The 21234-nt window shown below is 39.1% G+C and overlaps 2 protein-coding genes across 2 annotated transcripts in view; one reads left to right on the plus strand and one right to left on the minus strand.

Annotated features, from left to right (window-relative positions):
* CDCA2 (cell division cycle associated 2) overlaps nucleotides 1–6480 on the minus strand; it is a 30476-nt gene extending 23996 nt beyond the window's left edge. The window contains exons 1-5 of the mRNA XM_069484789.1: nucleotides 6420–6480; nucleotides 6148–6321; nucleotides 4671–4825; nucleotides 1949–2090; nucleotides 513–709 (exon numbers count right to left, since the gene is read on the minus strand). Of these exons, the coding sequence (XP_069340890.1) occupies nucleotides 513–709; nucleotides 1949–2090; nucleotides 4671–4825; nucleotides 6148–6321; nucleotides 6420–6480 (729 nt within the window). The remainder of the gene's footprint in view (nucleotides 1–512; nucleotides 710–1948; nucleotides 2091–4670; nucleotides 4826–6147; nucleotides 6322–6419) is intronic.
* Nucleotides 6481–7892: 1412 nt separating this feature from the next.
* Nucleotides 7893–21234, plus strand: part of KCTD9 (potassium channel tetramerization domain containing 9) — a 29134-nt gene continuing 15792 nt past the window's right edge. The window contains exons 1-3 of the mRNA XM_069485124.1: nucleotides 7893–8127; nucleotides 17664–17785; nucleotides 19993–20036. Coding sequence (XP_069341225.1) covers nucleotides 8080–8127; nucleotides 17664–17785; nucleotides 19993–20036 — 214 coding nt within the window. The 5' untranslated portion in view covers nucleotides 7893–8079. The remainder of the gene's footprint in view (nucleotides 8128–17663; nucleotides 17786–19992; nucleotides 20037–21234) is intronic.

Below are 21234 nucleotides of genomic sequence, written 5' to 3' on the forward strand. Positions count from 1 at the left end.
CAGAGCAAAGGAGAAATTGCTAAATAGCACCCTACTTCTCAGCAGTCAGCAGCAGCAAGAAGAAGCGTAAGAACCCCAGGCCTGAGGAGTACCCCAATACAGAATCTTCATCCTATTCACCACTTATGTTTAAATCATCTGTTTATACATTGCCTTCCCCAGTACAAAAAAAGCTGCTCAAGGGCAGGACTATTACCTACTTCCGGTTGGACCATCACCTTCTAGAACAATCCCTCACTTGCAGAAGACAACAAGGCTTACCCTTGCCACAAAGTCCTTTACCTAAGGTTAGGAATCAAAAGCAACATATCCATCCAAACTGTTTTTGGTAACAGTAAATACCAACCAATAATAGTAAAATTAGCAGATAGGAAACACACACACTCTCTAAAACCCCAGCTATGACATTGCAGAAGAAAGTGCTAAAATTGAAGAACAACACTGACAACCTTAAAATTGTATGTGCACAAAACCAATGCTTCATTTTCCTATGTGTAAAGTAAATGAATTACCTGAGAAAGATATGCAGAAGTTTCAGGTGCACATGTTCTGTCTGTATCAATACTGAATATTTGAAGATCAACTACTTTTCCTTCAGTATCGGTTTGATTTTCGTCACAGTTGCTCTCAGGGGATATTCTCCGACGTTTGGATGGTAACTCTGCAGAGAACCCAGACTGTTGGCATTCACTAAGATCTTCCTTTTTGGCTACACGCACAGAACAGAATTATTTTTAAAAAATGACACAGGCATAATATTTTACATTATAATTTTAAAATTTTGTACATTATAATAATTTTAGTAAAATTTAGTGCTTCAGTCTAAATCAATAAAAAGGAAAATATAGGATACACTTTCTTCAAAAAAGGAAATCTAACTGAAAAGCAAGAGAACATGACTACTGAAAAGATATTAATAATTATTTAAGTCTTTTCAGAGCTTAAAATGTACAAAGATATACGAAGAAAATACATTTCCATGTATGATATGGTGTCTGTTTTTAAATTCACAATAAAATCTTTTATTTTGAATATTTTGAAGGATATACTTACGTTCTAATACTCTGCGTGATTTTGTGAAAAAATACAACCACAATGTGCCTTACTTCTTTCTAGCTACAAAAAAGGAATTTAATTGTCTGCAGAACTAAAACAATGATGTAAATAAAATACATCTTAAAACCCAGGGAAAAGCCAAAAAGATAAGTTACAAACTACAAATACAAATTAGTACATTCATCTACTACCTCTGTGGTCATGTACCACAGAGGTAGATGAATCGGACCTGTCTTGGGTTAACAGTACATTGCATACAAGGAGGTACTGAGATGTGCACTTGAAGACGGTTCAAGAAGTCAAAGCAACATCATTTGGAACCTTAGAATGTAAAGCACCAGAGAAACGGTTATAGTGATTACAGTAAGGCCAAGATTTTGTCGAATTCTGGTCTGAAACCCTTTGTGATTAATACAAAATAAAAAAATTCTTGAAAAAGTAAATGAATTATTAATACAATCTAAGAGTTAAAATACAGCAGATTATCAGATTGTATATATTTGTTTTTAACATCAGGGTTTGGTGTTCAGTATTCGTATAAATGCTTGCCAAACTTAATAGTAATTTTGTAAAAATCAAGGTTTATAAACTCAGATTTGTTACAAGCTCTAGTCTATAGGTGAAATGAGCTAATTAGCTCTTACATTTTAAAACTTAAAATTGTGACCATGTGGAAATGTACAATCAGGAATGCCTGATATTAGGGTTTTTAACAGAAAACAGAAATCCCTATTTTTGTGTGAAATCTTCCAAATTTTAAATATTAGGCTCCATTAAAAAATACGCCTGGGCTCTGAAAAGATTGCTTTCACCTGTAGAACCAAATTGTTTCACATCTTAGAAGCTTATCTTTATAAATAAGTCAAAAATCACATGAATTCTTTCCACTTACTCAAGTCTGCTATGTCTTCTGCCTCTGACAATTCTGGACGGTCAGCCATTTTCTCGTTTTCCTTTATGGAGTGAAAAACTGACTGGAAAGAGGACATTCGCTCTCTTAAAGAGTTAACATTTCGATACAGTGCAGGGCTGCCCTGTGAAAGTACAAAACATACAGTGTATCATAAACCAAATCAAACATAGTTTCTATATTCTAGGCCTACAGCCACTGACTTCAAGGCTAATATAACACACCAAACGCTTTCTGAAGATCAGGGGTAATGGATTCATGTGGCAGAGCCTCTTCACCCTGGATTTACACATTCCCAGTTTGAATAGTTGGTGAGCTGTCATCATCTCAGATTCCCCTCTGCTCTTCCCCCAACTTTTAGCAAAGCCTGAGCAAAGAGGAACAGCTGAGTGATATGCACAGATGTACAGCTATGTGCCGGTTAATACTGATGAGTCCCTGGATCATACTAAAAGATGTCTGGAGTAGGTAGAACATGCTTTAAAAAGAGACTCATAAAATGTGTATTCCCCATTATTTGGGGAGTAAACAATGCTTAGAAGGATTCTGAGGGGTTTAAGGGCTTTCATTCATACCTTAGCTTCTACTGCCTGATTCATCTCAGTGAAACAAATTTGAACGGAAAAGGAAAAGACATGTTTTGCACAAAAATAATCAAAGGCTAGACTGAGATTATACAGAAGGCACAAAAACCCACTGAATCCTGGGATGAGGCAAGGAACAAGGGACAGGAGGAACCGGCCCATTTGGAAATTCTACCAAAGGTATGCTCTAGGTGTCCATGAGAAGTCATCTGTACAAAACATGTGTCACATGTACATCTCAGTGCACCTCCTTCAGTCCACTTGTACCCTCCAGCCCAGGAGGCCAGGACGGGACACAGAAGGTCCATATGTGCTCAGATACCCATGCTCACGTTACTCGCCCCTCCCGCTCTCCCCAGCTAAATGTTCCTGATTGCATGGGGCCTGGAGGATGCTTGCTCCCTTAGGGCTGAATCCAGCCATTTGCTTAACATATAAAGTTAGATGGTATAAGCACAGGAGCTCTCTGGAAACCCCACTAATAGGGTTCCAGCCAAAGATTGATTAAAATGAAATTTATACTATCACGGATAGAAGTGCCAAATAAGGGAACGTAATATAAAACTTAACAGTTCGGCTTACATATAAAATAAGTCACTAAGTTCTCTATCCAGATTTTTCTGTGAAGAAGACAATTCCACCAATAGGGAGCATATGACAATTTAAAAAATCACATCAATAGGCAAAAGTAAAAAAATTACCTCCCCTTAAGATATCGTATGGAGAAGCAGCAGTTAAAGTCTTGAAGCCATGTTTGATGGTGCTCTGTTCACACAGATTCTATCCCAGCGAATACACTCGTAACGCAAACTCTCTATTACACGCTAACAGAACATTTTAAATTCAAATATGCTTGATGATGTCAACCTTTATGACATAAATAGCACATAACATTAAGAAAAGGCTTGTGGCCAACTCATCGACATATATGAGTGATAGAGAAAAAATTATCTCAAGGTCATATAATTTACCTTGAATGTGGTTTTTTTGGTACTCTTATTTCAACATGGTAGGGGTAGGTTTGATACCCTAGGAACTTGGAGCACTTTGAGATGCTGCTTAAATCAAATCGTAAGTTTCTCTAGTCAAAATTTTTTTTTCTCTATTTCCTGCTGAAGAGACCAATGCTCATATACAAAATAAATAAAACATCCCAAATGTATTGCTTTTTTGATGCTTTTGCCTTATGAACTGTGTTGGTCACTCAACATTCCTTCCATGGACCAGAAACTGTTCCAGGGGCTCAGTATCAAGGGGAGAAATTACATTTTAGAGCGAAATTCTGAAAACCTATTAACATAGTTCCAGCTACAAGAGGTGCTACTGAGAAGATAAAACAGTAATGTGGCTGAGCCCCTAAAAGTGCTGTGTTGTCTAGAACCAGGACAGAACCCTGCCTCAGGTAAAATCTGAGTTGAAACCAAAACTCATAATGAGAAAGTGGTTTAAGGGAAGACATCATAGGAGGGAAGCATTCTGTAAGAACAAGGCAGGACAAGAGCCAAAGCCCTGGGTAGAAAGAGCATAGGGCAGAACGAAGGCCAGAGTGCCCAGCAAATGGGAGGAGACGGGGAGAGGAGCCCAGAGGAGGGTATGAGGCTCCAGGAAGGTGTCTTGGTGTAATTCAAGGCATCACAGGAAGCCACGGGATGTTTCTGAGCAGCAGGGTGAATGATCTAACTTCTACTTTAAATAAAAACACCTCTTTGACTGCTTTGTATAGCTATATACATCCCCATCAGAAAATGAATAATTTGCTCCTTTCCACAAGGTTGTCCCAAATACATTTTGCCCTGGGAAACCCTTGCCCCTATAAACTAACACACAGTAGTCATGAAAAAACTAGAAGCTCAGAGAGAAGCTATTAAAAGAAAAAGGTTGTAGTGCCTCACTTCATTATAGAAAAATGGACACTGAATAGAAAAAAATTTGCAAAATAAAACAGAAAGCTCCTCTAGAAAGCCTATTTCTATCCAGGGTCACATAACTCTTAAAATATCCATTGCATACTCTCTGTTAAAACAGAGAAAATTCTCTCCAGATCCAAAACAGATGAGATACACTAGAAGGCAGAAGCATTGCACAAAAGCTTCATGACGGAACCTAGAAGAAAATCATACCTGCACAGGGGAATCCCGTGCCCAAGGAGACTTTTTAGCAGTCCTTAAATTCTGCTGCTCAGCAATGAAACGAATCAGATGGTTTGTTTCAGGTGAGCCCCGAGCACCAACTGCAGATCGTCGTCTGGATTTTTTAAGATAGGATGATGACTTTCCTGTAATGAAACACTCTTATAAATTGCAACAAAACAAGGCAATCATTAGTAATCACGTCCAATACTCGTGATGTACCAGCCTGAGGGAGAAAACAAGATAAATACATGCTACAGAAATCTAAGTAGAGAATTACTGGCCAAGTTGTTCATACATCATCAGTTGGACAGGGATCTCTATTTTGTCCACCGATTGAGTCCACAATCCTAGAACAGTGCCTGGTACATAGAAAGCATTTATTAAATAGTTACTGAAAAAATACATGAACACATTTTAATTAATAGTTTTCTTTTTTGTCCCATATTTCCTGCACATAGAGGTGGGTAATGTCTTGCTTTCGACTAAGAATTTCTCTTTTTGAATTAGTCTTAGCCTGAAAGGGAAGATCTCCACGTAGACACTCTCACACTCTTAATTCTTGAAGATAATTTTGTTTCTCTTAGATTATCTACCTACCTTAAGCATTACCCTGAATTTTGGCCATATGCGTAAGCACACGAGTCTGGCTTTTTAAAGGTCTAAGGGACTAATGTTCCTGAGAAGGAAAGACAGGATGGTGTGCCACTTGGCCTTATCTCATTCATGTATTATAGTGCCCTGTGACTTCAAAGTCCTCCATTATCCTCCATTTCTAAATGGTGTCCTCTAAGCCTGCGGTCCCCAACCCCTGGGCTGTGGCCTGTTAGGAAACGGGCTGTGCATCACCGCCTGAGCTCCGCACTCCCCACATCCCCAGTCCTTGGAAAAATCGTCTTCCATGAAACTGGCCCCTGGTGCCAAAAAGATTGGGGACAGCTACTCTAAGTCAATTAGATTCCCATACAGTATTTCTTTCTTCTCCATCTTCATTAGACTTCACAGATGAATTTCATTTCTATTGATTGAAGATTAGCCCCTGAGCCAATTTTCAGCTTGTGATTTTTGAAGGACGCACATCCCAATCTTTCCATGTTGTGTTTTCTTAATTGCTCTTAAACGTTTTCTTATTTTTGCCAAATACAAAAATAAAATGCATCACTATTCCTGTTATAGACTCTTTTGTATCCCTGTGTCAGGTCAAAAAGTGATCACACACCATTCTTGTCCAGTACGGGCATAAAGCACAACTCTGACCTAAGAACATTATCACACTGGGTGTCCCAGGACCCTGTTAATTCCTGCTCTGCTAAATGAGTTGTGCATGTGCACAGGAGTCTCCCTGAAAAAGCAAGCTTGCAAAAAATTAATTTAGACACCTACAGGAGTAAAATAGTACATATAGACAAACAAAGCTGAGTTTTACTAGTTATTTTTAAACTTGAAAAACACTACAATGACCTCTTACCTGAAGAGTTCTTAACAAAGCTTTCAGATGTAATTCCCAGTTGCTCTACGGTTACTGTGGAAAAGTTCATGGGTGATTTAAAAGCATCTGGCGTGCAAAGATGAGGAGGTACTTCTGCTGCGTGCTTCTGAGGAGTCACAATCTTCCCCGTTCCCAAAACGAAAGAGGCATTTTCTGAAACAGAAACACGTTGCAGGGGCTAAACATCATTACCAAGACAAACGCCTAAACCTTACATTTCACAAGGAGGCAACAAGCAGATCACCACGTACCAGCATTAGTGATAGTAGACTCTTTGGTTTCAGACGGCTTGTCTTTTGACTTGGCGTCCATCTAAAAGGCGAAAAGGGGGAGAAAAAGAGAAAAGAAAGAAAAACAAACGAAATAACCCAACCCGCAAAATTAACATGATTCGATCAAGAACCTCACGCATGACTGAATTCTAACACAATCCATACTTGCACAATCCATATGTTAAGGGAATACTTTTGAAGCTCAAATCTAGGAGAAATAAAGGGAGGAAACTGTAGTTCGAGCTAAAACAAAGCACACCCCAGAGCCCAGACACAAGCCGAGGCCTTTCACCCTCAGTGAACGCGGGGACCACCAGGGCACCCCGAGAATGACGCAGCTCCGCGCGTTTCCAGGAATTCTACCTCAGCAGGACTGGGTGGGCCCGGGGACCCAGAGCAGGTGCTCGGAGGACCGCTGGCTCCGCGGTGAGGGGTGAGCAGAACAGACTCCGAGCAGCAGCCGGGGAAGCGGCACCGGCGTCCCGTCGCGGCAACTCGCCCGCCTCGCACGCCGCAGCCTCGGGCGTCCCCAGCGCCTTCCAGACCCCGGCTCTCCGAACCGGCAGGGGAAAGCACGAGCTGCCCGCCTGGCCGGCAGCGGGACCGATCTCCGGGTCGTCCAGCAGCCCCGCAGCGACGCAGCCCACGCCGCCCCAGCCCTGCCCGGGCCCGGCCGCCGCCGCCGGATTCAAACCGCGGCCCCGCCCCTCGGCGTTACTTCACGAACCTCTCCGCCGCCGCCGCGCTGGCGTCCGAGCGCGCCCCGAGCGCTCCTGGGCCCCGCCCCTCGCCGTCTCAGGCACCCCAGCTGCTCCCCCGGGCTCCGGGAGAAACCGCCGCCAGCCGCGCTCAACCCGCTGACCGGAGACACCCGCTGCTAACTTGGGCCCGCGGGGACTACTTTCCATGAGAGTCTCGCGGATTAACCCATCGGTTACCAATTTTGCTCCGCCTCCCATCTTTCGATTGGATGCTGCAAACTTCGAAAAGAATCATTGGGCCAATCCGTGCAGAACGACGATGGCTCTTACCCAATCAGTCAATCCCTACGGCGGCCGTTTCCTCAGGTTGGGCGAGTGGGCGGGGTTAAGGCAGGGGGAGGTGCTGACTGGTGTCCGTCTAGCGCTCCACCTCCTTTCTTCAAACCCCGCCTCCGCATGCAGATGAGCACCACCTAGAATTGGATCTGCGCCTGCTCAGTAACGCTTGGCCCCCGCCGTTCGGCTCCAGGTTCTTCTCTGATTGGCCGATACACCTTCCCGTCTGCTACCCTGCAACCTCTTTTCCCTCCCACCGTCCCGACAGGGTTAGCCAGAGCCCACCCAACGCAGGGTGCCGATTGGCTGAGTTCTGGCCGGTGCGGCGGACTGATTGGTGAGGCGCAGTGTCAGTCCCGCAGAGGTGGGGGAAGGGCCCCAGACTAGCTGAGGAGCCTAGGGGCGGGGTGGGAAGGAGGACCGGCCAACCCCGGGGTGTGGGACAGAGTGCGTGTGTGTGGTGTGTCCGCAAGAGAAGGAAGGTGGCGAAGGGAGGAGAGTCCGAGTGGGTGGAGGGAGGGGACGGGAGGGAGGAGAAAAAGGTGGGAGGAGGGCAAGGTGGGAGGGTGGCGGCTCACTCAGGACCCGGCGGGGGCAGCGCGATGAGGCGGGTGACCCTGTTCCTTAACGGCAGCCCCAAGAACGGGAAGGTAAGGGGGTCGTGAGGGGCGCGGCGGCCGGCTGTGGGCCGGGGCCGCCGGGCGCGGACGCGGCTCGCCGGGCAGCGGCTGAAGTTGGGCTGAGGGCTGGGAGGTGGGCGTGCGCCGGGTGGGGGGCGTTCCGGGGGCAGCGTCGCGTCCCCGCGGCCTCCTCCGGACCCCCGGGCTCCCTGCCCGAGCCCGCCCGCAACTCCCCGGCTGCGCGGGGGGCCGGTGCGGGTCGCTCCCTCCTCGGTTCCCGAATCCGGGCTGCGGGTCCGAGAGGGCACGGAGGGCGTGGGGCGGGCCGCTGTCACCTGAGCGCTCGGCACTGCGGTGTCCTCCTCCCTCGCGTCCCCCAGGACCCGCTCCCCCAGGCTGGCCGGAGCCGGCGCTCTGCCTGTCCACCTGCGTGCTGAGTAATGGTCTGCTCGGGAAGGTGGCCGTGATGACTAAAGCATGTGAGATGGGCCAGGTGGAAAGAATTAAACTACCGGCGGATAAGTAAAATGTTCTTCCATCCTAGAAGATTTAAAAAACCTGGGACATTGTCAGGATGCTTTTCCTCCCTCTCTTTTAGGTGCCCCAATCCCCCAAGCCCCGTTGCCGCCAAACTTCTGTACTAGTTTTATTATTTCGCCTTGTTTTGGTTCCTTAGAGGACTGTGACGACAGATCAGAATGGGCTGATTTGACAGTAGTAGCCTTTGCCGTGTTAGGCCTGTGTCGAGGGTGTGGTGCTAAATATTTTTTCCAACGCCGGAGCAAGCCAAAATGAATTCTGTTCCTTCTCAGCCTCTTGCCCCACCCATGAAAGTTGTTGCTCTACTTTGGAAAATTTTGACTGTTTAAGGCAGAAATTTATTGAGTGGCTAAATGATTACCAGAAATGACTAAGCCTTTAGTGTCGAAGGTAAAGGTGAATTGGCCTCACTCTGTTATTTGCCCGAATACTCTGCTTCCTGCATAGTCTGGAAACACTGTAAATTTTTAAATAGTGTAATTGTGCAGTGGCCTTAAAAATGACTTTCCAACTACTCTGCAGTTTTTGAGTAAACATGCTCAGAAAATTTGAACCGCAGTGTGGTTTGTTGGCTATAATTTTGTGTTCTTCTGGTCTTGGAGATTTAATACTCGTGCAAAAACAGAATTGGCATAAATTCAAATTCTTGAGTTTTCATGAATGCTACCTCAAAAATAAGTTTCACAAAGTTTACATTATTTCTGACCATTATTAACTTTTTAAAACCTGTAGTTAATTACTGCTCATAATCTGAAACACATGTTGTTACTGTAAGAAAGATTTAGTAGTATAGCCACAGTTAGAATTGTAATGTAATCTCTCGAAAACAAACCTCTGATTGACCTTTTTATCCGACATTTCTGCTTTGTTATTCCATGGAAGACAATGTTTAGACCCAGTCGTAGATGTTTAACTGTGCTCTAATTCTCTTCTGAATCCCCAGAATTTTGTTGTGGTCAAAGATTGAGATGGTCTTTCCATATTGTGCTCTTAAAACTATATAGTTTTGCCTAGGTTAGATTTATGGATTTAACTTATATTTCCTTTCAAAATACTTGCTAGAGAATTTCAGAAGATTGGGAAAAATGCATCTCAAATAAAGATAAATATATTTATATTACAAAGATATAAAAATCCAAACTGGAGAATACTGGATTAAAAAGAAACAATGCCATAATCCTTACTGCTCAAATGGAGAACCTATGCTAAGCCAAAGGTGTCAGTGTTTCCTCTCCTTTCAGCTGATTGAAACATACTATTGTAATTACCAGTATGTGACAAAACAGAATAATACATAACAGCCTGCATTTTAGATATATAAAATGACTAGCTGGATTGGCAGGATCATGATATGAATGTTCATTAAGAATGTGCAGGAAAAAAAAGTACTATTCAAAGAGACTTTGATTTCCCATCTACCAGTTGGAATATCTGTTACCACTTAAATTATCTCTTTTACCTAGCTTCTGTTTTTGTTTGTTGATCTTACAAATAATTTCTGTTTTTTCAAATAAGTTTCCCTCTCATAGCTTGTTTAGTGGTTGCCAGACTGTGGGCCATGAAGCCTGGGAGTGGGGGGGCAACAAGTTGTTACAGGGTACTATGTCATATGCTCCCTGTGAATTTTCTGCGTATTAAATAAATTTCAGTATAACTAGTGAATGTATTTGATGTTGAAGAGAGGGTTATGCGTTCTCTGACTTCCAGAGTGAGGTGGCACACCACAGAGGGTGTGCAAGACGATCCATTGGAGTTTAGGAATATGCCTTTTGTTTAGCATGTCCCTTTTGTTTATATTTTTAAAAACATAAAATAATATGAAAACTTGATTTTTCTGCTCTAGAAAGGCACGAGTGCCTCCAGTCACTGAATGTATCAGCTGGTCTCTGTCTGTGAGAAGGGAGGGCAGGGACATGAGAATAGGTTGATAGTGACTTCTTCGCTGATTGGTTTGCAGTGACATATTTTGTTAAAGAAGCTTACAAGTGCTACTTCAGGATTTACATCCAGTGTTAACTAAATTAATCTTCACCAAAATGCCAAGTGGCGTTAAAGGATTCTTTCAAAGAAACGGCAGATTGAAGACTATTAATTATGCAAGCACAAGTAAACAACAAGAAAATGGCAGAAGTGGCTATCTCCTAATATAAAGTACGAGAGTAAAAAAAATGGATCTCTTTGGATCTGAGAAGTCAACCAGTTCCAAGTTTTAGAGATCATTTGAAGTCCTATTTAATAACTGCTATTAACAATTAACCTCGGGGGGATGGGGGAGCATGGGCAATATATATAACCTGAACTTTTGTACCCCCATAAACAAGCTGAAATTAAAAAAAAAAATTAACCTCTTCGTAAGTATATATTGTTCTTTGAAATATTAGCCGATGATAGGATGAAGTCATCCTAATTAGCAAGATATTTAGAAATATTTTCTAGCACATGATGACGAATAGCTTCAGATTTTTTTCTTTCTTTTTTTAATTTTTAATGTTTAAAGTCAATCTCGTATTTGGTAGACTTTCACTAAATTTAATGATAAATATTTAGAGGATTCTTACTGACCAACTCATAGTATAAGTCAGTAAAAGTACTCATCATTTTTGGGAAAATATATACTTTCTTACAGTGGTATATAGTTGATTAATAAATAAATATACAAATGTTTGAGCACATGCCCCAAAATATTTTACCGATGAGGTGCATAGCAAAAAACGTTTGAAGGCCATAGTTTTAAAACACTGGGATCTTTAAATTTTGGGTGTTTTCTTAAACTGCTCTAAAGGAGTTATTAATAATTATGCTTGTACCAATCCTCCTTTCTCCATGTGCCTCAAAATTCCCATTGTTCTCTTTTTAGTATTCCTTGTAAAAGTTTGCATTAAGGAAATTGAATGTAGTTTGTGTTTTCTGAGCAACCTGATGTCAGTGCAAAGTTTCTATACAACTTGATCTCAGTTTTTTTTTTTTTTTACTTCAGAAAATTAAATAATGAGCTGTGCAAGTCATAGGCCTTTTGTATACTGATGCTTTCATTCATCATTCATTCATTCAGCCAACAATTACTGAGTACCTTCTGAGTGTGAGGCATCATGCCAAACATTGCAAACATAGTGGGATAGGAAACATCTTCCTTCTGTACTATGATTGCATTCTTGGTCCAGGAAATAACTGTTTTCTTCTGGCTTTGATATTAGGTCAGAAATATGTTGTTGGTATTGAGTATCCAGATTTGAACCCATTACATTTTTAGAATTGAAGAAAGGTGAAAATCTATGGGAACCTCTGCCTCTTGAAATCTAATCATTAATAAGAAAGAACCCCATGAGGGTTCACTCTTTAAACCTAAATATTTCTTAATGTATGTGATATGTACAAAAGAATATAGTAAAGAATATTAATATACATAAAAATGAAAAGAAAAATCATATAACAAATATCTTTAAACCTGCCACAAAACTCAAGAAATGTAACATGCTCATCCACTTTCCTCTGCCTCGGCCTCTCCCATAAAAGCAGCCATTTTTATGAGTTTTGTATTTCTCTTTGCCTTGCTTTTTTTCTTTCTTTTTTAATAAATATTTTTGTCATATATATGTATAGCAAAACTACATATTTTCTGTTTTGCCAGCTTTGGGAATATCATGTCTCAAATTGGTATCATATTGTATAGTCGTCTGGGACTTGCTTTTTTCATTCAATTCCATCCGTAATGTCCCACATAGTGATAGTTTATTCATTTTCACTGCTTTATTAAAGTCCATTATTTAAAAATCCTACCATGATTTTCCTGTCAATGAACATTTGGTTGTTTATTTTCTTTATATTTTGCCATTAACGATGCTGCCATGAATATAGTCATTCCTGTATATGTGCTGCCATGAATATTCCTGTATGTGTATCCTGGTGCACATCAGTAAGCATTTTTCTAGGGTAGTAGTTTTCAAACTTTAGCATGCATCAGAATCACTAGGAGGACTTGAAAAAAACACATTGCTGGACTTTATCCCCAGAGTTTAACATTCAGAAGGTCTGGGACCATGAATTTTTAATTTCCCCATGGAATTTCCAGGTGATTCTAATCAGGTTTGAGAACCACCTACTCTAAGATGTATATACATAGGTGTAATTACCATGTGTAAGATTATGTAAATGTTCAATTTTACAAAATGATGCCAAATTGCTTTTTAAAGTCATTGCATTTATATTCCTCCCAATATTGAATAAATCTTCTCTTTGATCTATGTCCTCTCCAGCACTTGGTATGGTTAGAATTTTCAATTTTTATTATTATGTTTCTTAACCTTAGAGTTAGTTATATCATCTTTTTTGGGCTTAAAATCATTTTAATTTTTAAAATGTATTAAACTAAAACTATAGGTAGAGTAGATTGAGTTCTACATTTAGTTATTAATTGTGTTTGGGCTCGGTGCCTGTAATCCCAGCACTTTGAGAGGCTGTGGTGGGAGGATTGCTTGAGGCCAGGAGTTCAACACCAGCCTGGGCAACATAGTGAGACATCGTCTCCACAAAAAATAAATAAATTAGCTGGGTGTGGTGAGCATACCTGTAGTACCAGCCACATAGGAGGCTGAGGCAGAAGGATTGCTTGGGCCCAGGAATTTGAGGCTGTAATGAGCGAAACCCTGTTTCTAAAAAATAAATAAATAAATAATAGTTGTTATAATAATTATGATTAATGGTTTTGTGTAAATCAGCTTTCACAAATGAAACAAGTGTTTATTGATTGTGTACCATGTAATATCGTGGGGATTTAAAAAAAATGTCTTAAATACATGGGCAGATTTTAATTTTTAAATTTAAATAACATAGTTTACAGTTTAAAAATGGATTTAAAGGCAAATTAAAATTAGCAAATCCTGCTAGGCACGGTATACTGTTTACTTTCCCAAGTGGTAAATAGCTTTCATTTGTCATGGAATCTGAAATTTAGAAAGGATTAAGTCTGAATCATATTATAATACAGTCTTCGTAAACTTTGATAGATGTACATCTCAGTTTACTCCATAAAATGCTTCAGTTCTTAGTGCCTACGTTATTAAAGTAAATAACGACAGTGACATGGAAACACCAGGTCCACATGATGGAAATAACACACACAAAGCATATAACCTTTACAAGCATGATTATTTTATAAATGCTTGGCCTCTCTTTGGCTCAGTAGGAGGACTAAAATAAGCCCTAAAAAAATAAATTGGAGCTTATATCCATGATATGAAATATTTTCATTGCTGCTTTTTCCCAACAGAGTTGTTATATGAAGCAAAGTACATGTGCCAGTCTGTTTGAAACTTTCTCAGTAACTTAAAAATCTTTTTCCATGTGTAGGACATTTTTATGCTGATATATATATTTTTAAACCTGATTTCTAATTAGTTTATATAAAATACAGAGATTTTGAATATTAGTATTACAATATAATTCCTTTTTTATTTGGTAGTGTTAGTATGCTTCAGTGATTCTAGTTGAAGAATAAATGCCAAGAATAGCCCTCCAAGTGAAGAACAAATATATTGGCTCAACTTAAGGGAAATTTTCAAATTTATAGCACTCTAAGATTCTTTGTATTAATTTTAATTGACGACCCTTTGGTTAATTGTCAACTGTTAGACTGCCAAATGCTAAAATAATTTTATTTGTAAAACTAGTATGGAGCTATGGAGACCTTAAAATAATTTAAAACTTTGCCCCTTTGTTGCATAAGTAATACAGGTCCATTGTAACAAATTTGGAAAACAAAAAACTCACAATAAGTCAACCATAATTCCATTATTCAAAGACAGCCACTTTTAATAGTTATATGAATATCACTTTAGAATCATGTTTATGCTGTGTACTTTGTTTTTCAACTTAGTGGAAGAGATTTAAATAAATATAACTGATTCATACCCAAAAAGGTGTGTCCTAGTTCAACACTCTGAAAGGAATGAAAATTTTACACCCCATTCAAGAAATATTTGTCAAAGGCCTGCCATAAGCCAGGCAAGGTAACATTTAGCCAAGTGGATCCTTCCATTTAAGCTGGCGGTAGTAATCTTCTTGAGTCAGAGATTGGGGCAGCACTCAGTCACAGGGATGTACTTCTTTAGTGCTGCTCATCAGCTTTGCCAATGGATAGTTGTTCACCTACATTCACAGAATTAGGAACAACTTTTTACAAATTAAAACTATTCTATTGCACCTTTAGGGTCCACGTAGAAAGTCAGATTGGAAAATATTTGATGAAATGGTAAATTGTTTTTGAAACTGTTAGGACTGATTTAAGTGACAAATAAAAGTTGAACTCAATTTATACTAGACTGTGCTCCTTAGCAGCTTTGTGGCCCACAAGGAAACACCTGTTGTGCTTTGATTGCCTTGAGAATAGTCCTTGCCAAACCGTATGTATTTTCTGTCATATGGTCAAATTTGACTTCAGTGGGGAGAAAGGGAACACTACATAAAAACAACAAATAGGTCTTGAGTTAGACTCCATCATTTTGTTACTTTGGATTGCTTTGTCATAGGAAAGCCTAACAAAATCAAAAATTTTATTTTTTGTTCTTTGTTTTATTCTGCTTTTTAGAACAGCACTGTCCAATAGAACCTCTGTGATGATGGAGATACTCCATATCTGCACTGTTCAGTATGGTAACCACTGGCCACTTTCACAGCTGGGCACTTGAAATATGATTAATGTAACTAATGGACTGCATTTTAACTTCTAATTAATTTTAATAAATTAAAATTGAAATAGCCTCATGTGGCTAGTGACTTCCATATTGGACAGTGCAGCTTTAGAACATGGTGAGTGGCCATTATTTTCATTGGAAGACAACTGACCTATAGGAAAACCCAACTCAATTATTAATACATAGAAGTGGACAATTTAATTTGCTATATTTTGAAAAATAAGTCATTTAAAATCTTCAGCTCTAACATTTAAGTGAAGTACAGGAGCATAACGTAGACAGATACATTAAACTTGAGCCTATTTTACAGTATGGCCAATAGAGAGAAGTGAAAGAAATGCTGAGGGAGAAAGTTGATTGTATATATGTGGCAGAAGAAAGCCATGTAGAGATATACAGGAAGCATAGATAAATAAGAGGCAAAAGAAAGATTTAGAAAATTTTCTAGTATAATAGCAATCATGACAAGAACATTGATGTTGGAAAGCAGGAGCTTCTTAACCCTCCCCTCATGGCACCTTCCTGACTGTAATAGTTGTTTTGCACCTGCCTTGGTTGATCTCTTAATCCTTTGCATTTTTGCTTCTTTCTTCTCCGTCTATACTCTTCATGGTCTTTGCCTTAACACACCAGGTTTGCTGTACGTAATGCCCTGGGTGCTGTACTTCTCTTCCCTTTCTCCCAGGAATGTGTATGGGCAATAACAGAATTACAGGCTCTGTTGCAGAGGTGAAAAGTGAAAGGAAATATGGGAGACCTATTTTACTCAGGCTTCAATTATTTATGGCACGCCTGCTGTGTGCAGGACACTGCCAAGTGCTTTGCATTCTTTTTTTAATCGTGGTAAAATATGCCAAGATTTACCATTTTATTCTACTTTCTGTCTGTATGAATTTGCCTGTTCTAGGTGCCTTCATGTAAGTGGAATCATACAATATTTGTCCTTTTATGCATCTGGCTTATTTCACTTAGCATAATGTCTTCAAGTTTCCATATACAGCATGTATATGTAGCATACGTCAAATTCATGGCTGCTTATGGCTGAATAATATTCCATTGTATGTATATACCATTTTGTTTACCCCCCTCATCTGTTTATGGACACTTGGATTATGCATTATGGTTTCTAATCCACCTAGTTCCCTTTACATTGTTCTTGCCTTCAATCCTTCCCCCAAATGCCCCAGTTGACAGCACTCTTCTGGCCTTCATCCTTCGGATCCAAGAAAAAAAATTGGAATCTGGGCACTCTGCTTTTGAATGACTGCATCCTCATGGTAGCGAACAACTACCTTCATGACATGTTATTTACTTCATTTATTTAACTAAAAACAGTCTACCATACATGAGTCACTGGTAGAGAAACAGTCCTGTTCCTCATTTCATGTGGCATCTTTACACGATATTCTTCTGAAGTCCGTTAACTGGTCACGCCTCATAGCTCCTCATCTACTCTTTACTTACAACATTCAGAGGTCCTAACTGATAGTGGTTCGACTATACAGCTCAGCTACCGGGAGCCCATAGTTAGAGTTATGACCAGAGCACAAAATTCACTTACATGTAGAGATTCTCAGCCCCCTGCTTAATCGGTTGCATGTATCTCGCACATACATCAGACTGTGCCCGATTCATTGTCAGCCAGCTCTCTGATGTATTCATAATGTTAGATTCTAAAATCTGGCTTTTGTAAAATAATGACTATGAGTAGTTACTGAAGAATTAAATGAGGTGGAAAGTTATATTTTCTATGGTGGTTGATATAGTAAATATATAATAAACAGCACTAAGTCATTCCTATTCTAAAAATGAACCATTCCTATAACAAAGGAGTAATTTAAGAATAACATAAGTTCTTAATAGGTTTCAGGAGGCACTTAACTAAGCTCTTATCAAGCATTAACTCGTTTCATCCGCATAATAACCTTTTGAGATAGGTGCTACTGTTTTTTTCATATCTACTTAAAGCAACAGAAGCATAAAGAGGTTAAGTTATTTATCTCAAGTTGACAGACTGTGTCAGAATCTAGATTCAAGTACAGGTCTATCCTCAGAACTGGAGCACTATTAATATTTAACATACCTTAAGATCGTAGATTGGTTTTAGTCAGAGGTGATTTCTTTTTCTCTAATTTTGCCATTCTGCAATCTGCAATATTAGGCACTAAGTAAATGTATGGGTCTAGAAGAAAAAGGGACACTGTAAAGAACCTCTTGAAATCTCCTTTTATGTGATAATCTGATTTTTTTAGTTCTGTTTGTAGTATGATGATTTATAATTTGTGGGTGATGAAATTTGTTAAATAAGTTGTTCAAATTAATCTAATGTGTTTACAGGTAGTTGCTGTATATGGAACTTTATCCGATTTGCTTTCTGTGGCCAGCAGTAAACTTGGCATCAAAGCCACCAGTGTGTATAATGGGAAAGGTGGACTGATTGATGATATTGCTTTGATCAGGTAACCTTCACCTTTTTATAAGCTGTCAACAGTGTGCTTCATCTTCCTGGTGCTAGGCTGTTTCCCTTAAGCAGTAGTTTGATCACTGTCAAGTGTACAGGATTTGGGCAAGTGATTGCCTAGAATTTGCTCTTTGAAATTTAAGTCATTTGGACTTAGGGCATATTGATCACATGGAAAACCCTTAGTGTATTCCAGTATACCTGTCATCTTTCTACATAGTTCACATATGGCTGTGAGGAATTTCTTCTTTGTGGTACTAGAGATGAACCTAATAAGACATGCAGTTTGTAATGTTAAAAATCTAATTGATAGGCCGGGCGCGGTGGCTCACGCCTGTAATCCTAGCACTCTGGGAGGCCGAGGCGGGTGGATCGCTCAAGGTCAGGAGTTCGAGACCAGCCTGAGCAAGAGCGAGACCCCCGTCTCTACTAAAAATAGAAAGAAATTATATGGACAACTAAAATATATATATACAAAAAATTAGCCGGGCATGGTGGCGCATGCCTGTAGTCCCAGCTACTCGGGAGGCTGAGGCAGGAGGATCGCTTAAGCCCAGGAGTTTGAGGTTGCTGTGAGCTAGACTGACGCCATGGCACTCACTCTAGCCCGGGCGACAGAGTGAGACTCTGTCTCAAAAAAAAAAAAAAAAAAATCTAATTGATCATTTTACTTTTATATGCAACTGCTTGTTATTAAATTCATTTCCTAAAACTGCTTTGAATTTTATAAACATTATAGAGACCAGTTTTTGTAAAAACTTGCTAAATATGAGAGATATCATAAGTGATCCACCCCACTAGTGGGCTTGTTTTTTTTTTTTTTTTTTTTAACTATCCTAGGCAGATTAACAGAAGTGTGTAGTTCACCTCACTCGGTCTTCACAGGGTGGAATTTTGGAGCAAGAAGATACTTAAAGAAGATAGTGAAGGGAACACAAATTAAGTACTGACTATACCAGCTATAATTGCTTTGCCCACGTTATTTAATTGTAAAGCAGGGTTTTTTTTAATTGATGGTGTGAAGATGATGATGCTCTAAATTATAGTATATACAAAGTTTAGTCTCTGTATAAATCCAGATCTGAATGAACTTTCAATATAATAGACTGCATTTGAAGTTAATCAGTTCTAGTTCCTTCATTTTATAAATGAGGAAACTGAGCATCTGTGAAGTGACCTACTCAGCTGATAGAGCTTAGCAGTTGATTTTTGTATGAAAAGAAATTTTTATGCTAATCTGAAAAAGTTAACTGGAATGGTGAACAAGTAGAAAATATTATAGGCTACATCTGAAATCCAAATAAGTTAGGGGAATTTCTTAGTTTTTTAATATCTGTCTCCCAGCTTCTTTCAGTTTCTAAGGATAACTGAGTCCCATTGTTGGATGATCTGCATCAGCCTAGCTTTCTCCTTCACAAACTACAGACTCTGCTTAGAAAAACTCAGTGTGTTCCTCTGATGTCCTATAAGAAATTAAAAAAAAAAAAAAAACTTATACAAAAGGTCATAACTGAAGCCTTCTGAGCTATAAAATAGCTACTTGTTTATTGGGTTTTGGTTCACAGTACAGTCTCTGATCATTTACAATAATCATGTGATAGGTTAGGGCAGAGGAAGAGGAGGATATACACTGATAATTCGGAATTGTGAGTTGTGTGTAATAATTTACATTTGGGTCTGTGGTGGACGTGTTATGGGTAAGTGTTAATAGCAGAGTTACTTCCAGTTATATTTTTCCTAGATTTAATACAAAGCTTTATTTCATTTCCAAAGCACATAGCAGTTAATGATACAGGAGACAATCTCATTTATTTAGGGGTAAAAAATTAAACAGAAAGAGTTGGCTATGGCTTTAATCGTATCCTTTGAGCATAATGGTACATTCTTCAGTTAATAAACTGAATTCACATAATTTGTATAGTGGAATTTTTTTTTTCTATTTTGAAAGTACTTTCATGTATAAGATCTTATTTTTGAATTTAAATCCAGGGATAGTTAAGTTGCGGGGGTAAAGCACTGGAAATGTAACTTCTTTGCTGTATAGATTGATAGCCAAACCAAAATTGTGCAGGGGTTTTAAATTAAAAAAAAGACTGATAGAAAAACCTATTTTATATAATTCTAAGGAATCATTCCTATAATCAACAAATGATCAGTGTGATTTCTAGATTTTGATGGTGGCTTTTTAAATTTTGATTTTTCCAGGGATGATGATGTTTTGTTTGTGTGTGAAGGAGAGCCATTTATTGGTAAGTGACTTCCTTAAAAACGAGTTTTGTTGGTCAATATAAAAAAGATGAAATGGCACATATTTTAAATGAGATTATTAAGCTTAACACTAAAAAAGATCTTGTGGCTGTATTCAGCTCTTCACTCCCTTTTTGAGTCTGCACTCAGGGTGTGTGTTAAATTTTTTATTTGAATTACATGATCATATTTTGATATAGATACTTCATATTTTACATGCCTTTAAAATGCTCTGAAACTACAGTTTTGTTTTGACATTTTTTCTTTGATAGTAATTGTCAGAATTTCTCTTAAGTATTATACCAGATATTTCTAAGCAAATACTGCTTGCATAAGTAGTGTTTGACAGTCCTTCATAGTGATCAAAAAATGATTTGGCATCAACTGTATACACAGGTGCACACGCACACACACACACTACCCTTTGATTTGGAAGAAAGTTTATACAATTGTGGATCTCAAAAGAAAAAACCTAAAGCTTAAGTAAGGTAAATATTCTTTTAAAAGTATTTGATTTAAAAAAAAAAAAAAAAGTGATTTATTTAGTTCCATACAGTCACACCCTGAATATGTGTTTACTTATTGTTTAAAGTATCACATTAATTGTATTTGATGCATGGAAGTAGTTCTCAGGCTGGTTGCTCACGGACTTGCCAACTTGTAAGTCAGTGCATTCTCTTCTCTGTATCTACCTTTAAACCAGGAGCAAAAATTTTTCCTCATCTTCTTTTATCCGCTGACCTAACAGTGGTTGGCAGACAGTGGTCACTTAATTGGTTCACTGCATACAAACAAACAAAATGAAAAGTAATTAAGGTTTGGTTTTATTTTTGTTCTACTGTTACAAACTCTTGGATTTAAAAATATTTGCTATGTTTTCATCTCCTGCATTTATTGATGTTTAGATTGTCTTACTTTGGCCATAGGAAACCTCTTTACGTCCTTTTAACACAACCCCATTTGTCTTTTATAGATTTCTCGTTATCTAGAATAACAAGGTATTCATCTGAACCTTTTCCTGTGGATCTACATTTTTTCCAAGAGGTCTTGATTTCTTTTAGTGGGAAGTGTCATTTAGAGACACTAGGTGCTAGGGAGGCTCTTCGCTGTTGTGTTGTTCATCATCATTACTAGGCCTTTTGGGGGACAGAGTTGGAAATATATAGCTAGCTAGAAACAAAATTTATATATAATATAATA

The sequence above is a fragment of the Eulemur rufifrons genome, chromosome 12 (assembly GCF_041146395.1).
Source record: "Eulemur rufifrons isolate Redbay chromosome 12, OSU_ERuf_1, whole genome shotgun sequence".
Taxonomy (NCBI): Eukaryota; Metazoa; Chordata; class Mammalia; order Primates; family Lemuridae; genus Eulemur; species Eulemur rufifrons.